Source organism: Glycine soja, chromosome 13, assembly GCF_004193775.1.
Source record: "Glycine soja cultivar W05 chromosome 13, ASM419377v2, whole genome shotgun sequence".
In the NCBI taxonomy this organism is placed as follows: domain Eukaryota; kingdom Viridiplantae; phylum Streptophyta; class Magnoliopsida; order Fabales; family Fabaceae; genus Glycine; species Glycine soja.
The window spans coordinates 26,437,704-26,460,642 of NC_041014.1; the positions used below are offsets into that span (position 1 = coordinate 26,437,704).

General features: G+C 30.4%; 1 protein-coding gene and 1 non-coding gene across 2 annotated transcripts; one reads left to right on the forward strand and one right to left on the reverse strand.

Annotated features, from left to right (window-relative positions):
* Window positions 1-12,405: 12,405 nt before the first annotated feature.
* On the reverse strand, window positions 12,406-12,488 carry TRNAL-UAA. The gene has a single exon. It is a non-coding gene; the product is annotated as a tRNA-Leu (tRNA).
* Window positions 12,489-14,914: 2,426 nt separating this feature from the next.
* LOC114380725 (delta(14)-sterol reductase) lies at window positions 14,915-22,578 on the forward strand. The gene is made up of 13 exons (XM_028339739.1): window positions 14,915-15,070; window positions 15,168-15,285; window positions 15,446-15,516; window positions 15,922-15,978; window positions 16,953-17,044; window positions 17,484-17,531; window positions 18,294-18,414; window positions 18,502-18,548; window positions 19,697-19,778; window positions 20,941-21,017; window positions 21,184-21,303; window positions 21,818-21,892; window positions 22,002-22,578. Exons 1-13 carry the CDS (start codon window positions 15,008-15,010, stop codon window positions 22,153-22,155), a joined length of 1,125 nt encoding a protein of 374 aa, XP_028195540.1. The 5' UTR covers window positions 14,915-15,007; the 3' UTR covers window positions 22,156-22,578.
* Window positions 22,579-22,939: the final 361 nt, after the last annotated feature.

Sequence of the window (22,939 nt, forward strand, 5' to 3'; positions counted from 1 at the left end):
ATGAGTTATTCTATTTTCATACATTTGAATTTGGCTGCACTGCAATACATGTCAATTTGATTCATTACACATTTCACTAAATATTCATCAAATTTTAAGTTCACAAACGATGCGGGATAACTCTGAAGATAATTTAAAAAGAGAAGAAAAGTTCAGACACTTCAAAAAATGTTTCCCCTCTATCCCTTTGCTTCAGTTGGAATCGTTATTTGATTTTGATGAACAATTACGTTCAGTGTATTATATTTAATGTTTAATACATGTTTAAATTTATGTTGAATCATTCAAAATTATGATAAAATATCAGCTAAAATAATTTTAAGTAAATATTCACCTACTTAATTATGTGTTGAGAAATTAACGTTGGAGTCAAATTTGATTTTGAATTAAAATAATTTTATATCACTTTTACATTAGATAAAAAAATTATTATATTTTACTATTAGCTTTTATGATAAAAATATATAAACATAAATAACTTAATTTCAAAATCAATTTTAATCAAAATTAAATTTATAAAAAAAATCAATTTTATTAAAAATCACCCAAACACATGCTTTGTTCCCATTCAAGGTAGGAGAATGAAAACTGTTCTGCAAGGGAGAGAGAGGATCAACGACCAAACTGTTCTGCTGTGATAAAAAAAAAAAAAAAAACTGTTGAATTAATCATGAATGTATATGAAGGAAAAATGAAAAGGCCAAGGAGATTTTGGCCAAACTAATATACATGTAATGATTCCAAGCCAGATATCATTTACAACATATTAGTGAATGGAAATATTCATGACATTGACAACTGAACAAATGCAACGTGGGTCGAAGGCTATATGGTTGTATCACTTTCAATAACCTGTTTTTTTTTTTTACAAATTCTGCCAAACAAGGAAGGTGGACCAAGTAGAAAGGCTGGTGAAGGGGATGTTTCCCCCCACAGTGGAGACCTATAACACTTCATTCAATTAATGGTTATGTTATGGTCACACGCACCCTTTTGCCAAGTGTTTCCATGTTTGGTTGGGTAATGTGACATCCTCTTCTTCTACATGTACTTACATAAATATTGGCAACTAAAGAAAACATCATACACAGCAAAATTTTAACGTGCTTCACGAATGAGAAGACATTAAATTTACCTTGACCATATCACAAACAATGCAACTTCGAACAACAAAGCTACAAAATCTCTCCTAACACAACTTTTTGCAAAGATATAGTGTCTTTGGACACACTTTGAGACAAATCAAATCGGGTTCATTTTTTAAAAGTGTTTTGAGAAAGATATGAGATTTATATGATTTGATGCTGGACCAAACATACATTAAATCATCATCTTTCACAATTTATGTTACAAATTTGTCAGATAAAATTATCAATTCTCAGCCAATAGCTTTTGAAGATAAAGTTGCAAATGTTGGAATTTTGTAGATTAACTTTGTTTAATTATTGGATTTTTTACATTATTAAATAATATCAATTATAATATATATATATATATATAGTTATTTTCATTAAATGGAGAATATTATTTATTTGTGCTTTTAATTTATTGGAATTATTTTTGGCAAAACTGAGTGAGAAGCCAAAATTAGTTGGAAGGCTAGAAGTTACCTGATGGTTAAAAGCTATTAGCTCGATTAAAATAACTTCTTAAATTATAAATATTTGATAAAATTATATGTTAAAGTAATTGATAAATGTAAAATGATAAAAATAAACGACATTTTTACATCAAGTTTAATTTAATTTAATTGATAAAATATATTTTGGATATTTGTAATTTAATTTTGTTAATTTTAAACTCTTGCAAATTTTATTTATAGATCAATTATTTTAATTATATTATTTAATTTCAATTATTATATTTTTTTCATATTGTATATTTTACTATTAATCTTATACAATATCTTATATTAGAAAATATCAATTCCTTAAATAAATGGGGAGATTAGTCATTGACTTTTGGCTATAAAATTGTTGCTTATTGGATATTTAGAACATCATTTTTATAATTTATATTATTTTTTAAATTTAAATTAAATTTGATGTTATTTTTATATTAACTTTTTTTACATGATTTTTATATTAACTTAATTTACTAAAACTATAATAAACTAATTTTAATTTATATAATTAAACGATTGCATGTATAAAAAGTTTATCTCATGCAACAATTAAAGTACTAGTTAGATAAATACACTGGAGTGATTCCAGACATACTTTTGTTCTCACTTCTCAGCTTTTTTATTAAAAGGGATATTTTTTATTTTATTTTTCAATTGAGATAAATTATAAAAAATTACCTAAAAGAGATAAGTCGTAACAGGTGTTAGAAGAAGTCGTAACACTTGTTATAACTTTTTATTTTTTTTAATTAAGATCGTAAAATTATTTACAATTTTGGTTAAATTTTTTTTACGACTTTGAAGTCATAAGATTTTTTTTTTCTTTTGGTTTTATGACTTTAAAGTCATAAAATCATTTCTTTTTTTTGGTTTACGACTTTGAAGCCGTAAATCACTTTTTTGTTAATGTTTAAGTTTTTTTTTCAAATTTATAATTTTTTATGGTTTTTTTTTCTTATTTTTTAATTTTTTAAAAATTATTTAAATGTATAATAAATAATATTAATTTAACTTATTATTAGTATTTTTATGATTTTATTTTATATGTTACTAATTTATTTTAATGTTTTATTATTTAAAATATGTTATATATTTTTAATATTTTTTTATTTAGAATTTAGATAATCTATTAATAAAAATACATAATAAAATTAAAAACAACATAATTAATATAGTAATATAAAACACACAATATAAATGAAAGAAAAACATAAAAAAAAAAAACATTTCTAAGACAGTTTAAAAATGTTGATTTAAAAAAATAAGCATAATTTTTTTTATATTTTTCTTTCATTTGTATTGTGTGTTTTATATTAATGTATTAATTATGTTATTCTTAATTTTATTTTGTATTTTATTAATAGATTATATAAATTTTAAATAAACAAAACATTTAAATAAAGCAATATTCAAAATATATAACATATTTTAAATAATAAAATATTAAAATAAATTAATAACATATAAAATAAAATTATAAAAAATTATAAATTTGAAAAAAATCACTTAAACATTAAAAAAAGTGATATACGACCTCAAAGTCATAAAAAAAATTTAAGACTTTAAAGTCGTAAAACTAAAAAAAAAAATCCCTACAACTTCAAAATCGTAAAAAAAAATTAACTAAAGTCGTAAAAGTATTATGATTTCTAACTCATAAGCCCTAATAATTATTATGACTTATCCTTTTTAAATAATTTTTTAATACTTACCCGGTTGAATGAAAAATAACGAAAAAAAATACACCCATATTGTAAAAAAGCCCTCACTTCTCATTATTTGATTTGTCATTCTGACTTTTGATACTGGGATTGGAAAATATTTCTTCCTCTCCACATCATCCTCGGTATCAGACACTTTTGCACTGTCACTGTAACCATCAAAAGCACCATCAAAATGTTAGATTTGTGCAGAATGAAGACTACAAGAATAAGCTAATGCTTGAATCTGGTGTATGTGTGTGTGTCTGTGCTATCCTGATAGCAGCAGAAGCTTCTTATGTGCCAATCACTTGTGTTCAGAACGAGTGAGACAAAAGGAGCCTGTTAGGAATTTTTGCTGTGTATTCTCATAGTGAACCATATTAATTGTGCATTTAATCTCATGCTTAATATTTTCAATGGTAATGATGATGGGGAAATTGAAAATACTATGCAGTTCATGTGATTCTCTGTGGAGTGGTTCTTAAATATCAATTTTGGTTCATTGTTTTATCTCACCTTTTTGGACAAATCATAGAAGGTTCTTTCATTGATTTTTAATCTTCTTCATTTCTACCAGGGAGAAGGATGGTGCAACAATGTCACTACTCACTACATGCCTTTCTCGCAAGGACAATTGTTTAGGTTCATCTAAACAAATAGCCAAGCAAATTGCCTTTTCAGGAAAATTGAGTAACAGGCAACAGATCTTGTTTCTCCTCATGAATCCATTATCTTCTTCAACTTTCGAATGAATGTTGTGATGGTTAATGGTTCACCATTACTGGTGATGTGGAAGCAGCGAATCCAGTGTGTTTAGCAAAATCCAAATGAATATTTAAATTTAAGGAAAATATTAGCCTCTTGAAACCTATATAATTCAGGCCAGCTCAACACAACTGACTTCTGGGATTCAAATGATAAAAGCAAGAAAATTGTTGGGCTTAAAGTGAAACTATTTTTCCTTTCAAAATCATGTAATCTAAATTGACATATAATATCAAAATAATAAATTTACTTCCACTGAACTTTTAGCATACGCAACCATCAATCAAATTTACCTCAACACCATAAGAGATAATTTTGATGAATTTTGTATTATCATAGATGAGAGACTTGTTTAAAAGCATAAATGGATTTCTTTAGTTTGGATGCCATAAACTTTGGATCATCTTAAACAAGATTTTTTGGTTGCACCGTATAAATTATTTCATCAATGTTTCCATTTAAAAACATAATCTTTGCATCCATCCATGCAAAACAATCGTCAAAATAATCTAGAGTGTCATTATAGTCCTAAGAGAGTCTTTCTATGAAATTAAAAAAAAAAAAGTCTCTTTGTGATCAATGTTTTCTTTCTTCTAAAACTTTTGGTGACAACACAATCTTTATATATCTCAATATTACCCGTTGAATTCGTTTCGACTATAGATATTTATCTACAACTTATGGGTTTCACACTTTGAGGCAATTTGTCGATATCCCAAATGTCATATTCAACCATCAGTTTTATTACATCATTTATGTCATCAATCCACTTGAGAGTTAGAGCACAACATGACTTGACTAAAGTCGATTAGACCTTCTCAGTCAACCTAACGTCATATTCATGTTTTTAAAGAAATATAACCTAATCATTCAAATTACATTTTTTCCTTTCTTTAGAGGATCTTCTTAATGACACTTGTTGCAACGTGGGCCATGACAGGACAATGAAATAAAATATTCTGATTAATAAATAAATGGTTTTCCAAAAGTAACATATGTCCAAAGGAAATAGATACTACTAATTGGTGCATATTTAATTGCCAAATAACATTAAGAATTTTATTAGCATGATTGTGTTGGTGTATCACCCAAAGGAGAACATCAATATACATTGATTGTTATTTGAATAAATCATATGTATGACATGCGTTTTATGTCCCAAAACACTTATATGAATTTTATTATGCAATACATGCTCCCAATTCATTGAATTCTCATGTATCATCTGTGTCAATTTTAATGGGCTTAACTTCTCTGACTGGAATGAGCAAGTCCAATTTCACTTTGGTGTTTTGGATCTTGATCTTGCTATATTGGAAGAGAAGTTTGTTACTATTATTGAATCTAGTAGCAATAAAGAGAAAGCTCGTTATAAAGCTTGGAAAAGATTTAACAGACTCAACTTAATATTCATGACAATGACTGTTACAGACAGTATCAAGACAGCTCTCCCTAAGACCAATAATGCTAAAGAATTTATGGGATCAGACAGCTAATAAGTCTCTTGTTGAGATATTAATGAGTATACTGACCACCATAAAGTTTAATGGTTCGCGTACTATGCATGAACATGTCATTGAGATGACAAACATTGCAACAAGACTTAAGATCTTGGAAATGGTTGTGAATGAAAACTTCCTTGTTATTTTAAACTCATTATCGTCTGAGTATGGCCCATTCCAAATAAAAGATAAATGGAATGTGCATGAATTACACAGTATGTTAGTTTAGAAAGAAACAAGGCTTAAGAATCAAGGAAGTCACTCAGTCTATTATGTAAGCCACCAAGGGAATCAAAGAGCTGAAAAGAAATTTATGCAGAAGCATGATAAAGACAAAAAGTCATTAAAGATCAATGATAACTCTTTGCAAATCCAGAAGAAGGTATCAAAGGACAATATTTATCAATTTTGTAGGAAATTAGGACATTTCCAAAAGGATTGTATAAAGTGTAAGTCTTGGTTCGAAAAGAAGGGTGAACTTAATGCTCATGTATGTTTTGAATCAAACTTAAGTGAAGTTCCCCATAATACATGGTGGATTGATTTTGGATGTACGACTTATGTTTCTAACACTATGTAGGGATTCCTTACAATCCAAATCATAAGCCCAAATGAGAAGTTCGTCTTCATGGGGAATAAAGTGAAAACTCTAGTGTAAGCAGTCGAGACTTACTGTCTAAAACTCGATACTAGACATCATTTAGATTTACTAGAAACTCTTTATGTACCTAGTTTATTTAGGAATTTAGTTTCATTATCTAAACTTGGTGTTACTGGATACTCTTTTAATTTTGGTAATGGATGTTTCAGTTTATTTAAGCATAATCATCTCATTGATACTGGTGTTCTTTGTGATGGTTTATATAAATTGAAATTAGATGATTTGTATGATGAAACTGTTTTAACTCTGCATCATAATATTGGCACTAAACGTAGTTTAGTGAATGAACGATCTGCTTTCTTGTGACATAAAAATTTAGATCACATTTCTAGAGAAAGAATGAAAAGATTAATAAAGAATTAAATTCTTCCTGGTCTAGATTTTATGGATCTGAATATTTGTGTGGATTGTATCAAGGGAAAACAAACAAAACATACAAAGAAAGGAGCTACAAGAAGCACCCAACTTCTTGAAATTATGCATATTGATATTTATGGACCTTTTGATGTTAGTTCTTTCGGAAAGGAAAAATACTTTATCACCTTTATTTATGACTATTCACGTTACGGTTATGTATACTTACTGCATGAGAAACCTCAGGCAGTGATGCCTTAGAAATTTACTTGAATGAAGTAGAAAGACAACTAGACAGAAAGGTGAAAATTATTAGAGGTGATGAGTATTACGGAAGATACAATGAAACTGGACAACACCCAGGTCCATTTGCTAAGCTTCTTCAGAAACGTGGCATTTGTGCGTAATACACAATGTCTGGTACAGCATAACAAAATGGTGTATCAAAAAGGCATAATAGAACTTTAATGGATATGGTAAGAAATATGTTAATCAATTCAACTTTACCTGTATCTTTGTGGATGCATGCCTTGAAAGATGTCATGTATTTGTTGAATAGGATTCCTAGTAAGGCAGTTCCAAAGATACATTTTGAACTATAGATGAATAGGGCACCTAGTATAAGGCACCTGCATGTTTGGGGTTGTCAGACAGAAATAAGGATTTATAATCTGCAAGAAAGAAAATCGGATGCAAGAACAATCAGTGGATATTTCATTGGTTATCCAGAAAAGTCAAAAGGGTATACGTTTTATTGTCCTAATCATAGTATGAGAATTGTCGAAACTGGAAATGCAAGGTTCATTAAAAATGGTGAAATCAGTGGGAGTACAGTTCCACGAGAAGTGGAAATTAAAGAAGTTAGAGTGCAAGTCCCTTTTAGCTTGTGCCTCTAGCAGTAAGGTGATTACTCCTTTAGTTATTGTTACAAACAACAATGAAGAAACACAACACAATAATGAGCCCATGATACATAATGAACCTATTATGGAAGAAGTACAAGAAGTAGCATTAAGGAGGTCTCAAAGGGAAAGGAGACTAGCTATTTCGAATGACTATGTGGTATACCTGCACGAAATAAAAACAAACTTAAGCATTAATTATAATGATCCAGTTTTGTTTTCACAAGCTGTAAGTTATGATAATTCTGAGAAGTGATTGAATGCCATGAAAAAAGAGATAAATTCCATGGAACATAATGATGTTTGGGACCTTGTAGAATTACCAAAGGGTTGTAAGAGAGTTGGTTGTAAGTGGGTCTTCAAGACTAAACGTGACTCTCATGGAAACCTTGAACGTTATAAGGCTAGACTTGTTGCTAAGGGATTCACTTAGAAAAATGACATTAATTATAAAGAGACGTTTTCATCGATCTCACGAAAATATTTTTTTAGGATTATCATGACATTAGTAGCTTATTATGACTTGGAGCTACATTAGATGAATGCAAAAATTGTCTTTCTTAATGGAGATTTAGAGGAGAATGTTTATATGGACCAACCAATGGGGTTTTCAGTTGAAGGAAAGGAACACAAAGTGTGCAAATTAAAGAAATCAATATACAGTCTTAAGCAAGCTTCCCGCCAATGGTATTTGAGGTTTAATGATACCATTGCTTCCTTTAGATTTAAGGAAAATACTGTTGATCGATGTATATATCTGAAGGTTAGTAGGAGTAAGGTTATTTTCTAATTTTGTATGTTGATGACATTTTGCTTGCAACTAATGATCTTGGTCTTCTTCATGATATTGAGAAGTTTCTCTCTGGTAACTTTGAAAAGAAAGATATGGGTGAGGTAAGATATGTGATATGGATAAAAATATTCCATAATAGATCACAAGGATTGTCAGACTTATCTCAGAAAGCATATATCAATAAAGTATTAGAGAGATTTAGGATGAAAAGGTATTTTTAGCATCACCTATTGCAATTTAGAAAAGGGGAAAATTTAGTTTTGCACAATGTCCTAGAAATGATATGGAATGAAAACAAATGAAAGCAATTCCATATGCATGAGTTGTTATTGCATCTACCATGGAAGCTGAATTTGTAGCATGTTTTAAGGCTACAATTCAGGCTAATTGGCTGCTGAACTTTATTTCAGGGCTTGGAATTGTTGACAGTATTTCTAGGCCGCTGAAAATGTATTGATATAACTATGCAACAGTATTTTTTCTAAGAACGACAAGTACTCTAAGGGTGTTAAGCATGTGGAATTGAAGTACTTTGTCGTGAAAGAAGAAGTTCAAAAATAAAGAGTGTCAATAAAACATATTAGCATAAACTTTATGATAGCTGACCCTTTGCAAAGGGATTTCTGCTCAATACATTTATAGAACATGTTGAAAGTATGGGCATTATTGTTATTTATGATCATTAAGTGTAATTTACCTTATGTATTTTTAATGATACTCTGAGCTCAATTATGATATGTTTTTGATTACCTGTTTTCTATGTTTATATGCATATTTGTATTAAAATAATGTTAATAAGTTTTGTCTTGAATAAAGACATTATGTTGGACCAATTATGTACTCCTAACTAATGATCATATTAAGGAGAAGACTAATTTGTAGTACATGGAAGGGACTATGTCGATTAAGTGATGTACAACCGCCATGACTCGAATTGGTTCTTATTTTTAATCATAAAATTATGATATACCCAATGTATAGAATGGTTCAGTCATTTTAATGCGCATTATGTTAGTTTAATCTATTTATTTATTTAGTCCATAATGTTTATTGATGTCACATTGGTCAAGTGAGAGAATGTTAGAATTAATGTCTCATGTGAGAGACATGTGACTTATGTAGAGACTAATAAATAAATAATTAATAATTAGGGACTAAATTGTAATTGGATTAAATTGGAGAAATTTCTAAAAGTATGTTACTTGCTACTTAATGAGAGTAGTGGTTATAAAATGGGTTAGTACCCACTAACCTAAAATAAGGTCTCGTTTCTGATAGAAAAGTGCTCTCTCTCATTTATAACTTTTCATCACAAACGTAAAGAGACAAAAAAGAGAGTGAAATCTTGTTTCTCTCTTCTTCCAAGAAAATCAAAGTACATCGGAGAGAAGTCTTCCTATGGAAAAAAATATGTATTATTTGTGAGAATCATAGGTTTCAAGTTCTTGTTGTTTTTTTATAATTGATAATCTAGAAAACCCTTAATTGTTTTACATTATTAAGATCAATATCAACGACTACTTCCCTTATCCGGGTTGTGATTTTCCTTGAATGGTGAAGAAACAGCAAATTCTACAACATGGCCACAGAGTTCTTTGCCGATTGGCGGTACATTATTGTCAAACTTATTGGCAGGGGCATTTCTCTGTTCCCCTCTTGGATCCTTTTCTTCCCTATTGATTTGCATTGATGTTTTTTTGTCTACTTTCTTCTTGGTCGGCATTGTCAATCGTAATTGGGCTATCCTGAAAAGTTCTCTTGCTGCAGCAAGCAATGTATGTTTCTGTGTCAAACGAGAGTATACAAATCAGTGTAAAAGCAATATAGTCCCAGATTGATCAAGTATTAAAAGGAAATTAAAACAGAAAACTACTGATAAGGAAATGGTGTAAATTGTGCCTGTGGAGCAGAAGGTTTTATGAATACAATAGAGCAACATGGCCTCAAGGTTGATAAGTGTCAAGCAGAAAATGCATGAAGATATGCAAATTAAAGTTATTTTAGCAAAAAAAAAAAACTAGCTATTATATTAAATTCCACATACAATAGTAGCAAGGGCCCAAAATAGCAGGACTTACCATGAGGATCGCTGGCATTGTCAAGGATGAATGAAGGAACAAACGGTTTCTTCAATCTATCATTATTCCCTTGTTGTGTCACGCTAGTTCCTCACTTCAGCCTCAACTGCGAACAAGTGTTCCCGAAACCCGAGTTTCCTGTGGCTGGAAACAGCATAGAAGCTCTATGTTCACAAGCTTTGCCACTGTCACCAGCAAGGTTTGACCCATCACGTGACCCGCAAATTTTCTGATTTCCATGTGAGAATTCAATACATGCACGATGATAACCCTTTTGGTTTCTCTCCCCAAGCGTGTAGATAGGCACTGGTTTTAGAGGAACGGGCTTAAAAATCATGGTGGGTACCTTTCTTTCTATTTTTTCAACCTCCATTCACTTCCTCTCTTCAGCCCTTAACGGAAAAGGTCAAGAAAATGAAGAAAAGGATCAAAATTGCTAAGTAGGACTATCTCATGATGCTCTCAGAAGCTCACTTGCTTTCCCCATAAAGGTCACAACTTTGTTCACTCTCGACCTCTTCCTCACTAAAAGGTGCATCTTCAAGGAAATGGGAAATAAAAAAATGTTAATACAATTGTGATAATGGAGAACAAGATCAGAGATACAGTTTTCTCACAGTTGATGCTATAAAGCAAAGTTGACAAAATAAAGCGAGTTTGTAATTATCTGTGACTAATGAAGCATGATACTGAGTATGTGGTGGGGCTAATAAGTACTAATTAACTAACGTTGTATTTTTGTAAGCTTTCTCACAAAGTGAGAACAGTGAAAGAGAAGGAGCACAACTTGATGTGCATTCAGAGGTAGGTTAATTGCATTTGTATGGTCTGTTGGGTTGAAGAAATCCACATTTACGCATGGTTTGTATGCTGTGAAGATGTGAGGAACGAATGCTGGCAGAAAGAAAAGAAGACAGGTAGCCATGTGGAACACTGTACTACACGATGGAAACTGGAAAGAACAGAATCATGCGGGTCCCATTTGAAAGAAAGGAACAGACACGGTTGAGACTTGAGAAGTAAAATACAAAAATAGCCTCATTTTTATTACTCCCTCCCATTTTGATTATATCAATTTTTCATTCTTATCTACCTCTCTTAAATAGTTAATTTAATTGATCATATTAAATTTATTAATCATTTATATTATTATTTTAAAATTATTTTTTTCTTATTTCTGAATTCACTTAATTATTTAATTAATATTTAGAAAGAAGTAAGATTAAATAAAAAAATAATTAATACATTTAAAAATTAGAAAATAATCTTATAAAAAAAGACAAGCAAATTTTAAAAAATAGTCTTAATTTCCTTTGTCTTAAAAATCTTTTTTCTTTTACAACCTTTCTTATTTCTTTTCTCTCTAACATGTACTTGTTTTACTCATTTCTTATTCTTATTCATGTCAATAAACGTTATGTTAAAAAACACTTTTATATCTCTTTTTCTTTTAATAAATTTTAATCAACAATGGAGAAAATGTTAGAAAGAGAGTATCAAATTGTTGCTAGCATTCCTTAGATATAAAATAAGGAATTTATTTTCAAAATAATACTTACCAAAATGTTATTTTTCTTATTATGTTTTGAAACAAGTTGTTTAAAACTATTTACAAATTACTTTAAAAAATAAAAACACAATTAAATTGGTTCAAAATATCATTAATAAAATGAATTTAATGTTTCTTGTCTATAATATAAAAATTGGATAATTTTTATCCTAATTTCTTTTGTCAATTTTTATCTCTATATTTTAACATTATACAATTTTAGTTGATTTATTAACTTAACATCCAATATTTGATTAAGATGATAACATTATTGAGTGATGCAATTTTAGAATTTAAGTTATGAACATTTTAAATATTTTTTTTTGTTAAACACAACTCGACTATTTCAAATCACAACTTGGACATAAATAAATTCGCTTTTCAAAATATTATTAAATCTTTTATTGAACAGCTTCACAACTTTTAAAAGGTTTTAAAAGGTAAAAAAGGTAAAAAAAGGTAAAAAAAAAAGCCTGCAGGCTGTGGGGTTCGAACCCACGCGCACTTATGTGCAGAAGATCTTAAGTCTTCCCCCTTAACCACTCGGGCAAACCTGCTACTTTTTATAGCTTTCTGCTTTATAGTATATAAATAGATTGACTTTTTTATTCTCTTATTAACAAAAGTACAAGTAAATTATCAAAAATATAGTATTAATAAATAGGTTTAATTTTTTTCCTCTAGTTTATTTTTTAATTCAATTAGGTATGTAATTTTTAAAAATAATTCAGTTATGTCGTTTATTTTTAAAATGCTCGAGTATATCTCTTATATTTTAAATAGGTTTAGTTTAGTTTCATTTAAAACCAATTTTAGTCACATTTTAAAAAAAAATTGGGATAAAAAATAAAATAAAACCAACAAGGTCATGCAGAGTTGGTAAATAGTTAGGTTTTTTAAGAATATTGAGTTGGTGATATGAATTCGTTTTCATGACCTTACATGAAAAACTTTGTTGATGAGAAAATAAAATCTATTTTAGTGATCTTTATTATTTGAAAGTTAACCTCATAACTTTCATTTATAAAAATACCTATAAGAATACCTTGTTTCGGGAAAGAAAAAAAAAAACTCATTTTACAACATAATCATCTTTGATGAATCAACTCTTGGAATATAAAACATATAATGTGCATTTCTGACTTTTTCCTTACTATGTTAGGAGTTGGAACTCCACCTATACAAATTGTGTATTCAAAATCTAATGTCTTAAGGGAGGAGCAAGACTTTTTAAATTTTGTATTTTAATTTATAATATAAAAATAAATAAGAGTTTACATGTTTACATCTTTAATTAGTTTTTCATTTAATTTTTTTTGTTTATTTAATTAATATTTAATGTTTTGGTCAATATTAGACATAATTAAATATCTAAAAAATATTATTAAAGTTATTTTTATCAACTAAATTAGTTTTTAAAAATTTCAAAAACCTATTTTAATTTTTTGATTTATTTTTATCATTAGTAAAATTATCACATATCAAACAACTAAACCATTTTAAAATATATTTTTTAAAATTTTATAAGTGTTTCAACAAAGGAAATACTTGTTAGGTAAACATGAATGAGTATATTTGTTGAAACACATATGAAATTAAAAAAACTTCTCTCTACTAAATGCTTCCTTAATTATTTTCCTTCTTGAAAATAGTTCTTCTTATCCTTTAAATTTTAAATTCAAATTATTTTAAATAAACATTATATGTTTTACAGTTTTAAACATTTTTAAAAGTCAGAAAGGAAAAAAAAGAAGAAGCAAAATGACAAGTTTGTCCTATCTTCTTCTTCACTTCTCCCTACTCTCACAATTCAAAGAACAAGGCATCGTTATCGTCACCGCAATTCGTTTCCACCATCAATGTTTCGGCAGAAGCAGTGCCAGTTCAATCAGAGGCAGATCTGGTGAAGGTAAAACAAACTTTTAACAATAATAAAAAATTAGGCTGAATGTTATTTTGGTCCTTCATGTTTTAGTAGTTATTTTTTATACTTTAAGTTTTAAAAATCTCATTTTTATCATTTATGTTCTTAAAAATTTTATTTTTGTTAAAATGATAAATATATTAACAAAAAGTGTGAGGTATCCTTTAATACTTATTAGAATGAAGATGTGACAATATTTAAAACAAAATTATTTTAAATGATTTCATTTTAATTTTTTATGTTTTAAATAATTTTATTTTGATCCTTTTAAATTTTTTTAAATGATTTCATTCTATTCTATCAAGTTTGCAAAATAGTACAATTTGATTCTAACAATTATATATAATATAGTGAATAAAATTGAAAAGATTCTACAAAAATTATTTTCTGTTAGATGTGTTGAATGTTATAATACATTTACAGTTAAATATCTTTTTAATATTACCAATTGACTTATTTACACATAAGTCAATTAAAAATGCTAAAAAATGAAAATAATAAATGCATTACAACATCTCATACATAAACAAACCTAAACAGCCATTGTTATGTTGTAGCATATTCAATCTTCAACATCTTTTTTTATCCTAGATAAGACAGTATCTTCCCAAGTGGCTTTGACAGCCCTCCACAACATTTGCTTAGCTAAGTATTTCCTTAAAATTATTCTACAAATGTCTAAAACAAAATCCATTGTGACAATTTTGATAAAATATCCTCAATTATATGTATTAGATCCTGATGTCATACGTAAGTATCTAACTGTTAGGATCAAAATATATCATTTTATAAATTTGATGACTAAAATAAAATCTTTAAAAAAAATTAAAGTAGTAAAATTAAATCATTTAAAACATAAAGGATAAAACTAGAAATATTTAAAATGACATCTTATCATCCTAACTAGTGTTATCGGATATGTGACATTTTTCTTTTAACATATTTACTATTTCAGTCGAACCAAAATAAAATTCTTAAAAAAAATGATAAAAAAGAATTTTAAAATACTAAAAATTAAGAACCCAAATAATATTTAGGAAAAATAATTAAGAAAACGGTGGTTCACGGGTAGTTCAGGTCCACGTTGGAATTTGCCCATCTAAAACCTCAATCTTTTACTGAAAAGTCTCAACTTTGAACTCACTCGAAGTGATGATGGAGTCACACGTGGATCTAGGTTTTCTCCTTCAAGCTCTCACTCCATCTTGGAACTCCGTTAGCCCTCACTACTCGACCCCTTTTCATGAATTCACTGATTATATCAAAATAACGATAAATTTTCAATCTTTTCCCCTTTTCAAATCTGGGTCAGGTTCCTTTGCTTGTGGGGTTCTTCACTTACTTGGCCGTTGCTGGATCCATTCTCCCTGGAAAACTTGTTCCTGGCGTTGCACTACTCGATGGGACTCGTCTACACTATCGCTGCAATGGTTAGTTATAATATACTACTTTTCTTAATCTTCGTGAATTAGTTAATTGGGTCTAGGAATAGAGGTATTATTATGCAATTTAACGACAATGTGATTCGTTTCTTATACATGAATAAAAAAAATGTGTTGGGGGAATTTAGCACTGTTTGTGTTTTCTCAGGTCTGCTCTCGCTTCTTCTGTTGGTTGCACTTCTCGGGATCGGTGCCAAGATGGGTTTTGTGTCTCCCACTGTATGTGTTCCCTGAATTTGTCTGTTTAGTCTAATTTTATTAGATGCATTTGTGTGAACTCGTGAAATGTAAGTTGGGATTAGTGCCATGTTTAATGAACTTTCCTATAAGCACTTATAAGAGAAGAAAATAAGAAGGTAAAACAAATTGAGTTTGTTCCATGAGTTAAAATCTTTAACTGTTATAGAAGTTCTCCCCTATTTAACTTCCCGAAAAGTGGATGTGGTAAGTTGATTTTAACTTATGAAAGAAGCTTGATCTATTTTTTCTTCTTACTTTTTTCTCTTATAAGTGTTTATGGAGAAGTTTATTCAAACAAAGCCTAGACTGAGCTGCTTCTTTCATGAAGATTGAGGTTATGCAGAACTTATAGTGTTTAATGAGGTTTTGTGGCAATTCTTGTAGGCCATATCAGACAGAGGACTTGAGCTGCTGTCCACGACTTTTGCCTTCAGTTTTCTTGTATGTAAGCTTAGAGTTAATATTTGGAGTGTGAAAGTTATGTGGTGTCTGATAATTTATTTACTGGTCATGTTTGTCTGTTTATATACTTCAGGGTGACATGTATTCTCTGGATTAATGTCTCTTCATGAGATTAGCATTTTCTTCACGACACTGCAGATTTTGAATGTTGTGTTTTTACTTGCAAAACTAGCAGATGTTGAATGCTAGTTTGTTTGTTCTTCATATCAAAGGTTTTCTTCAATACTGAAGAACTCAGTTATACTTACAAATACCAATATGGTATAGGTAGATTATTTTTCAATTCCATCGTACAGATATACTTGAACTGAAAATATGAACAAATATCCCATTGTTAAATTTAATCAACAGCAATGTAGTCTTATCCTATTACTTGCGCTTGACTATATGGAACAATTCACCATTGGGCTCTATCTGAAACCTAATTTTCAGTAAAACTGGTTAGGATGAGGTATTTTTAAATGGTTTGTCTAAAGTTTTCTTTGACATTCCTTTACCCCATTTAATTGAACTATTCCGTTTGATCCATTGTTAAACTTAAACTTCGTACCCCATTGCCCAGAGGCTCTTCGCTATGCGAAGGTATGGGGGAGGGATATTGTACGCAGCCTTACCCTTGCATATGCAAAGAGGCTGTTTCCGGATTCGAACCCATGACCAACAAGTCACCAAGGCACAACTTTACCGCTGCACCAGGGCTCGCCCTCTATCCATTGTTAAACTTAATTGAAGAAAAAAAATATGACTAACTTTTGGACTTCAATACCATCTTCCTGCAGTTTGTGTTACTTCAATTCCATCTAACTGCGGTTTGTGTTATTCTCTTACAATTTTGACGTAAGATGCTTAATTTGAATTATAATGTGTGTTATTCTTATTATTCTGCACAGCATGATATTTATCTTCTCTTTTGGTCATCAGTTTTGTTCATCTCTTGCACATATAAATGGCAGGTAACCCTGATATTGCATTTTTCCGGTTGCAAGTCACAAAGTAAAGGTTCATCACTAAAGCCTCATCTCAGTGGAAACCTGATACACGATTGGTATGTTGTAAATTAAGATTACTTTAACTGATGGCTATTTTAATTAAAAAAAAATTGAAGGGGCCATAATTTGGATGTTGTTAGCATCATATATTACCTGTCAACTCCTTAACCAACTGGGAGATAGCAGAAAGAATATGCATATGCAATGGGCTATTCCATGACTCATACCCTCTTCTTTTGCATTTCCCTGGCACTTGGCTCCACTGCAAAGTTTTATTGTCTTCATGAGGTTATATTAATAGTTAGAAAGTATATTGCATGTTTAACGCATGCTAAATATGTAAATAACTGTGTGTTTGCATTCTCCATATTCTATCTTTCTATGGTAAGTACCGGCTTCTGCAATTACTGGTTACGCAGTCAACTTTACTCCCTGAAGGAATTGCTTTTCTATGATTAATCTTGTTTATTTTTGTTTTCTTTTTTATTTAAATAGGTGGTTTGGTATACAACTAAATCCACAGTTCATGGGTATTGACCTCAAGTATGTGATTTTCCGTCATTTTCTTGCTTGTTCTTATATGACATAGATTACTGTTTATTAATTGTGAGCCATGATAAAAACTATATTAGGCTTAAATATGTTTTTGATCTCTAATAAATACCCGATTTTTTTGTTTGCTCCTTGATAAACTTTATGCTTTGTGTTTGGTCCCTAATGAAACAACACTTCTGTTTTTGGTCCTTGATATTTTGTTGTAGCCATTGATAAATTAGCGATTTTTTTTTAGTCCTGACTAATAACAAATGAAAAAAATTTATCAAGGAGCAAACACAAAATTCGCTAATTTATCAAGGACTAAAAATAAGTGTCAAGGGCCAAAAACAAAATTGTTGTTTTAAAAAAAACTCAACGCAAATTGGCGTTCATGTAGAACATGCATGGGTAAGAAATGTTTGCATTGTGTTGTAAGTTTAACTGTAAGAATTGTCTTAACACGTGAATAAAAATTCCAAAAGTTATTTCTGCCCTCCTGCACCCTAGTGTCATGTCCTCAAAATTTTCTATCTTTCAATGGTTTGTGCTGTATTGCATCATTTGACTAAATTTAGGGATAGTATTCTTGTCTTTATTTTCTTAGGCAATATATTTTTTTGACAACTTGTACATGTAGTTCGCATGCATCTTAACGAATTTTGCAAATGAGACTGTATAAGCACTATCAGCATATATAATGAGGTGTGAATGATGACTGAAATCAATCTGGCATGTTGCTATATATTGAATGGAATTATCGAATTGCAGATTTTTCTTTGTTAGAGCTGGAATGATGGGATGGCTACTTATCAATTTATCTATTCTTATGAAGAGCATTCAAGATGGTACTTTGAGCCAGTCAATGATTCTCTACCAGCTATTCTGTGCAGTAATCTCGAAAACTTGCATATCTGTTGTAGATTAAAATGTATTATTTTGTGTGCCTGATTTGTGAATTTCTACATGTTTGTTTCAGCTATACATCCTGGACTATTTTGTACATGAAGAGTACATGACATCCACGTAAGTGAGTTATATCTGTTTCACTAGAAGACTTGGGTTCTATAAATTTCATCATGGGTTACATGTCATGTTCTAAGTTTAAGATGGTGACACTCATTCACAATGTTGTAAATTAAAATTCTTACACCAACGAGAAACTTTCATATGATGAGTTTTTAATAAAATCTACCTTTGCATTGGAAGTTTGTATCATCCACATTTTGGCTTATAAATTTTCACTTTAATTTGAGATTCTTTTGTATGCAATTGACAACAACAACAAAGCCTTATCCCACATTGTATACAATTGACAACAACAACAAAGCCTTATCCCACATTGTATACAATTGAAATGTCTATTAATTAACTTATGATATACTTTTCTAATAAACATTAACATCAACAAGTTGGTCACCAAAAACAGGCATGAAAGTGGTAGGTTTTCATGCTCTTTTCTTTTTATAATTGGAAAGGGGGCTGACATTGGAAGTGCAAACACTTGGATGGGGAAGTATACGTGGCCTAGTGGAGGGTCAAAGTCAAACCATCACCATCACACCTCTAAGTCCTAAAGACATTAGCAGTGTTTTTAGAGAGGGGAGGGGGTGGGGTGTCGTGTTGTGACACTCGTGCTAATTTATCTGGCTGTAAAATGCCTTGGTACTTATTGTCGATGATCAAGTTTGTAGCCACAATGTATACATCACTTTATCTTTCTGCAGCAGGGGAAGAAACATCAAGTACTAGTACTACCAATTGTAGAATTCCCGTAATAATAAATCGACACAAATGAATTTGTATGTCATAGCTGCATTAGGTGGATTAGTAGATGTATCATCTGCAGTTCCTGTTGGATAAGGCCCAGTGTAGAAGGAATCAGAATTGAAGGTCTATTTGGTGGAACATATGATTTTTAAAATTACCTTCAAGGCATTAGGTAGCAAAAGCTAGGTTGTGAAGATACAGGTACAAGTACTGTGCCCAAAATACAATATGGGGATGCAACAATTTCTGAAAATGTAGGATATAGGTTCAGAACAATAAAATCTACAAAGATTTAACTGAACTTTCCTGAAATTTTCGCTAAATTATGGTCAGGATATCCACTTGATCATTTACATATGATCTAATTCTCTTTTCTAACCTTATCTTTGTTTTGTCTTTTGCAGCTGGGACATAATTGCAGAGAGACTGGGCTTCATGTTGGTCTTTGGAGATTTAGTGTGGATTCCTTTCTCTTTCAGCATACAGGTATTTGTCAGGATTACGAGTTTGGATGAGAAATTAAAAGGTTCAGACGTGCAATTTATTTGTGTAGGCATGGGAGATAATACCTGTTTTGTGCTTAGTCGTACATAATGTTGTAAACTGAACTTTTTTATTTATAAAATTTGTTGTCTCCCAAAGGTGTTTGGGCTCTTGTGCCAGCATGAATACTCCATTCTGTTTGTCATCTCAATTTTGGATGAACTTGAAAGTGATTTATTCCTTGGTTTATTGCTATATTGGATCTATCAGTGATAATACTCATTTTTTACTCTGGCAGGTTTCTCAATTTTTATGGTATACCATTTTTTTTTAATAAATCTTTTGGTATAACATACATTTCTAGGCATGCCAATGCATGCGATCATGTTTGTGGACGTATAAAAGAAAATTAGCAGGAACTAGGGAAGCGTCCATGATTGTTATTTGTCATATTGATAATTAGGACATATGTTCTATTTGGGTGAATTTTGACAAACAATATATTAGTAATTTATTATTCACTAGTAATAATGATTCATGATAACATAATCTATTTAGTAGAACTTGAATAATTGATATAGTAGTAATTTATTGGTTTTTCAAACAACGTGGATAATGCTTAGAATAATGCCCAAGTGGCCAAGAAAATCACCGAGGGAGAATTTGAGTTTGCTTCCCACTTAAAATAATGCTGCTTTTTCAAATAGCATCCCCTGACTTATAATTTTTTCCATGTCTACTTAACTTACTGTTATAAATAAATATGGAATGTGTGTTATTTATGTCTTCCTAAGTTCTTTTTACTTTGATTACTGTCTCAGACATTTCAGAATTCTATCAAGGCAGTTATTAAATATGGGGAATTTCCAAATCACTTTCCAAGAGACTCTCTTTCTCTCTTGCTCATGCGTTTTTTCATATTTTCGGCAAGGGAAATTTCCCATATGCTGAATCCATTTTGTTTATTTTGCTTATGTGCAATGGTCAAAGGCTTGAAATTGACTAACAAAGATATGTATGTGCTTTAGATGCATGCTTTAAACATATATTTCACCTGTGTGGGAAATGAAATTTGCTACTGATTTTGTTAGCTCCATTTTTAATTTTTATTCATCTCTTCCACATTAAAATCTTCCATGTATTGACAATATGCAATTGCTGTTAGGGATGGTGGCTCTTGATGAACAGTGTGGAGTTAACACCAGCTGCCATTGTAGCTAATTGCTTTGTGTTCCTGATTGGGTAACTTACCTGTAATATGAAAAAGTGAATTCTGTAATGCATACACTCCTGAAGTGACATAAAGTTGACTTCAAAGAAAATTTTAAGACTGAAATTGATCTAATAAGCACTCAGTTTTTTATCTGTAAACCTTATAAACTGTAATTTGTGGAATATAACTGTGCAGATACATGGTATTTCGAGGAGCAAACAAGCAAAAGCATGTGTTCAAAAAGAATCCAAAGGCTCCTATCTGGGGTAAGCCTCCAAAAGTCATTGGTGGAAAGCTACTTGCTTCTGGTTATTGGTAAGATTTCATTTATGTTGAAATTAAAGGTTTTTAGGTTTAGAGGGAAAGGAGAGAATAGAGTATCACTCTGGAATTGATATTCATTATGATGTTTTACGATGTCATTCAAAACATAAACAAGTATCATAAAATACAAATATGGAAACCAAGCTAATAGGAAAACTATTCCTAAAAGAATGTAAGATGCTCTAAAATATTCTATTTTCTAAGATATAATCAAAGATACTACCGGATATTTCCTTATAATATAATTTCATTTTTCCATATGCAGACGTTATTGAGTAAAAGGAAAAGAAGATAGTCTTATTTTATATGGAAGTCATATGCATGTGGTTTATTTTTTTCACCCTTCATCTAGCTCATAATATGTGACAAGGTTCTTACAAGAATTAATATTTAATACTGTCTTTACCGTTTGCCATCTTTTTAGAGCTTATGAGAGCAACATCCATATCCTTGATTCTGTTTCTCATTGAGGCCATTAATCTTTCTTATTCTTATTATGTTGAAGGGGTATTGCTAGACACTGTAATTACCTAGGGGATTTGATGCTTGCTCTCTCCTTCAGCTTACCATGTGGGATAAGGTGATTTCTTTAACTCATTGCTTAATTATGTTGATATAAAGTTATGGATATTTGTTATTTTTCTAAAAGAAAACGATGTCAAACATTTGTATTTTACTCAATTATGCAGTTCACCAATTCCATACTTCTATCCAATTTATCTTCTTATTCTGTTAATCTGGAGAGAGAGAAGGGATGAAGCTCGTTGCGCCGAGAAGTATAGAGAGATATGGGCCGAGTATCGTAAACTTGTTCCATGGAGAATATTGCCTTACGTTTATTAGGATGAAAAAAAAAGGGCTTCACCATGAATTCTTCATCTTGCCGATGTTATTAAGCACTTCGATGTAAATTGGTTCTTGTTCTTGTGGTTTCAATCTTGGATCTTTTCTTATTGAACCATGTAGCTGCAAGAGAGTGTTTCGAGGGATTTATCTTACCATCTCTATTTGTGTATCATTATGCTGCAGCCTGCAGGCCTTCATTTTTCAATGGCCAACTCTTTTTGACTTGTTCTATTTGTTTTTAGATGAGAATTTCATGGTCAAAGCTCCTAGGCTTAAAAAAACAGTGTAATGTTCTATGGGAAGTGCAGGAAGCAATTCGGGGACTGCAGGAAGCAATTGCCTTTACATTGATATGCTCAATGGTACTTTAGGCCCTTTAATGTTCTTGCTTTTCATTTGTGAGAGTTATTATTGGCCCCATTTCATTTGCTATTGGCTCCTACCAAGGGGTTGACTCATTTTTTTATTCTCAAATTGTCTTTCCCACGAAATCATGATTCCGTTGGATAGAATACACCGGAATCATAATTGTGTTGTGCATTCATTTTTGCACCTCCATAACACAACGGAATTTCGTTGTATAATGTTTTTGTCAACTCAGATATTACAACAGAATCATGATTCCGTTGTGCGTTTTTTTGCATCCCCCTTAAAACAACATAACAATGATTCTGATGTATTGTTTTTTTTAAAAAAAATTACAAAAAAAATATATTTGGTGTTTTTTATTGATTGAACATTGCAATACTGTATTTATTGACTGAACACTACTTTTTTCTAA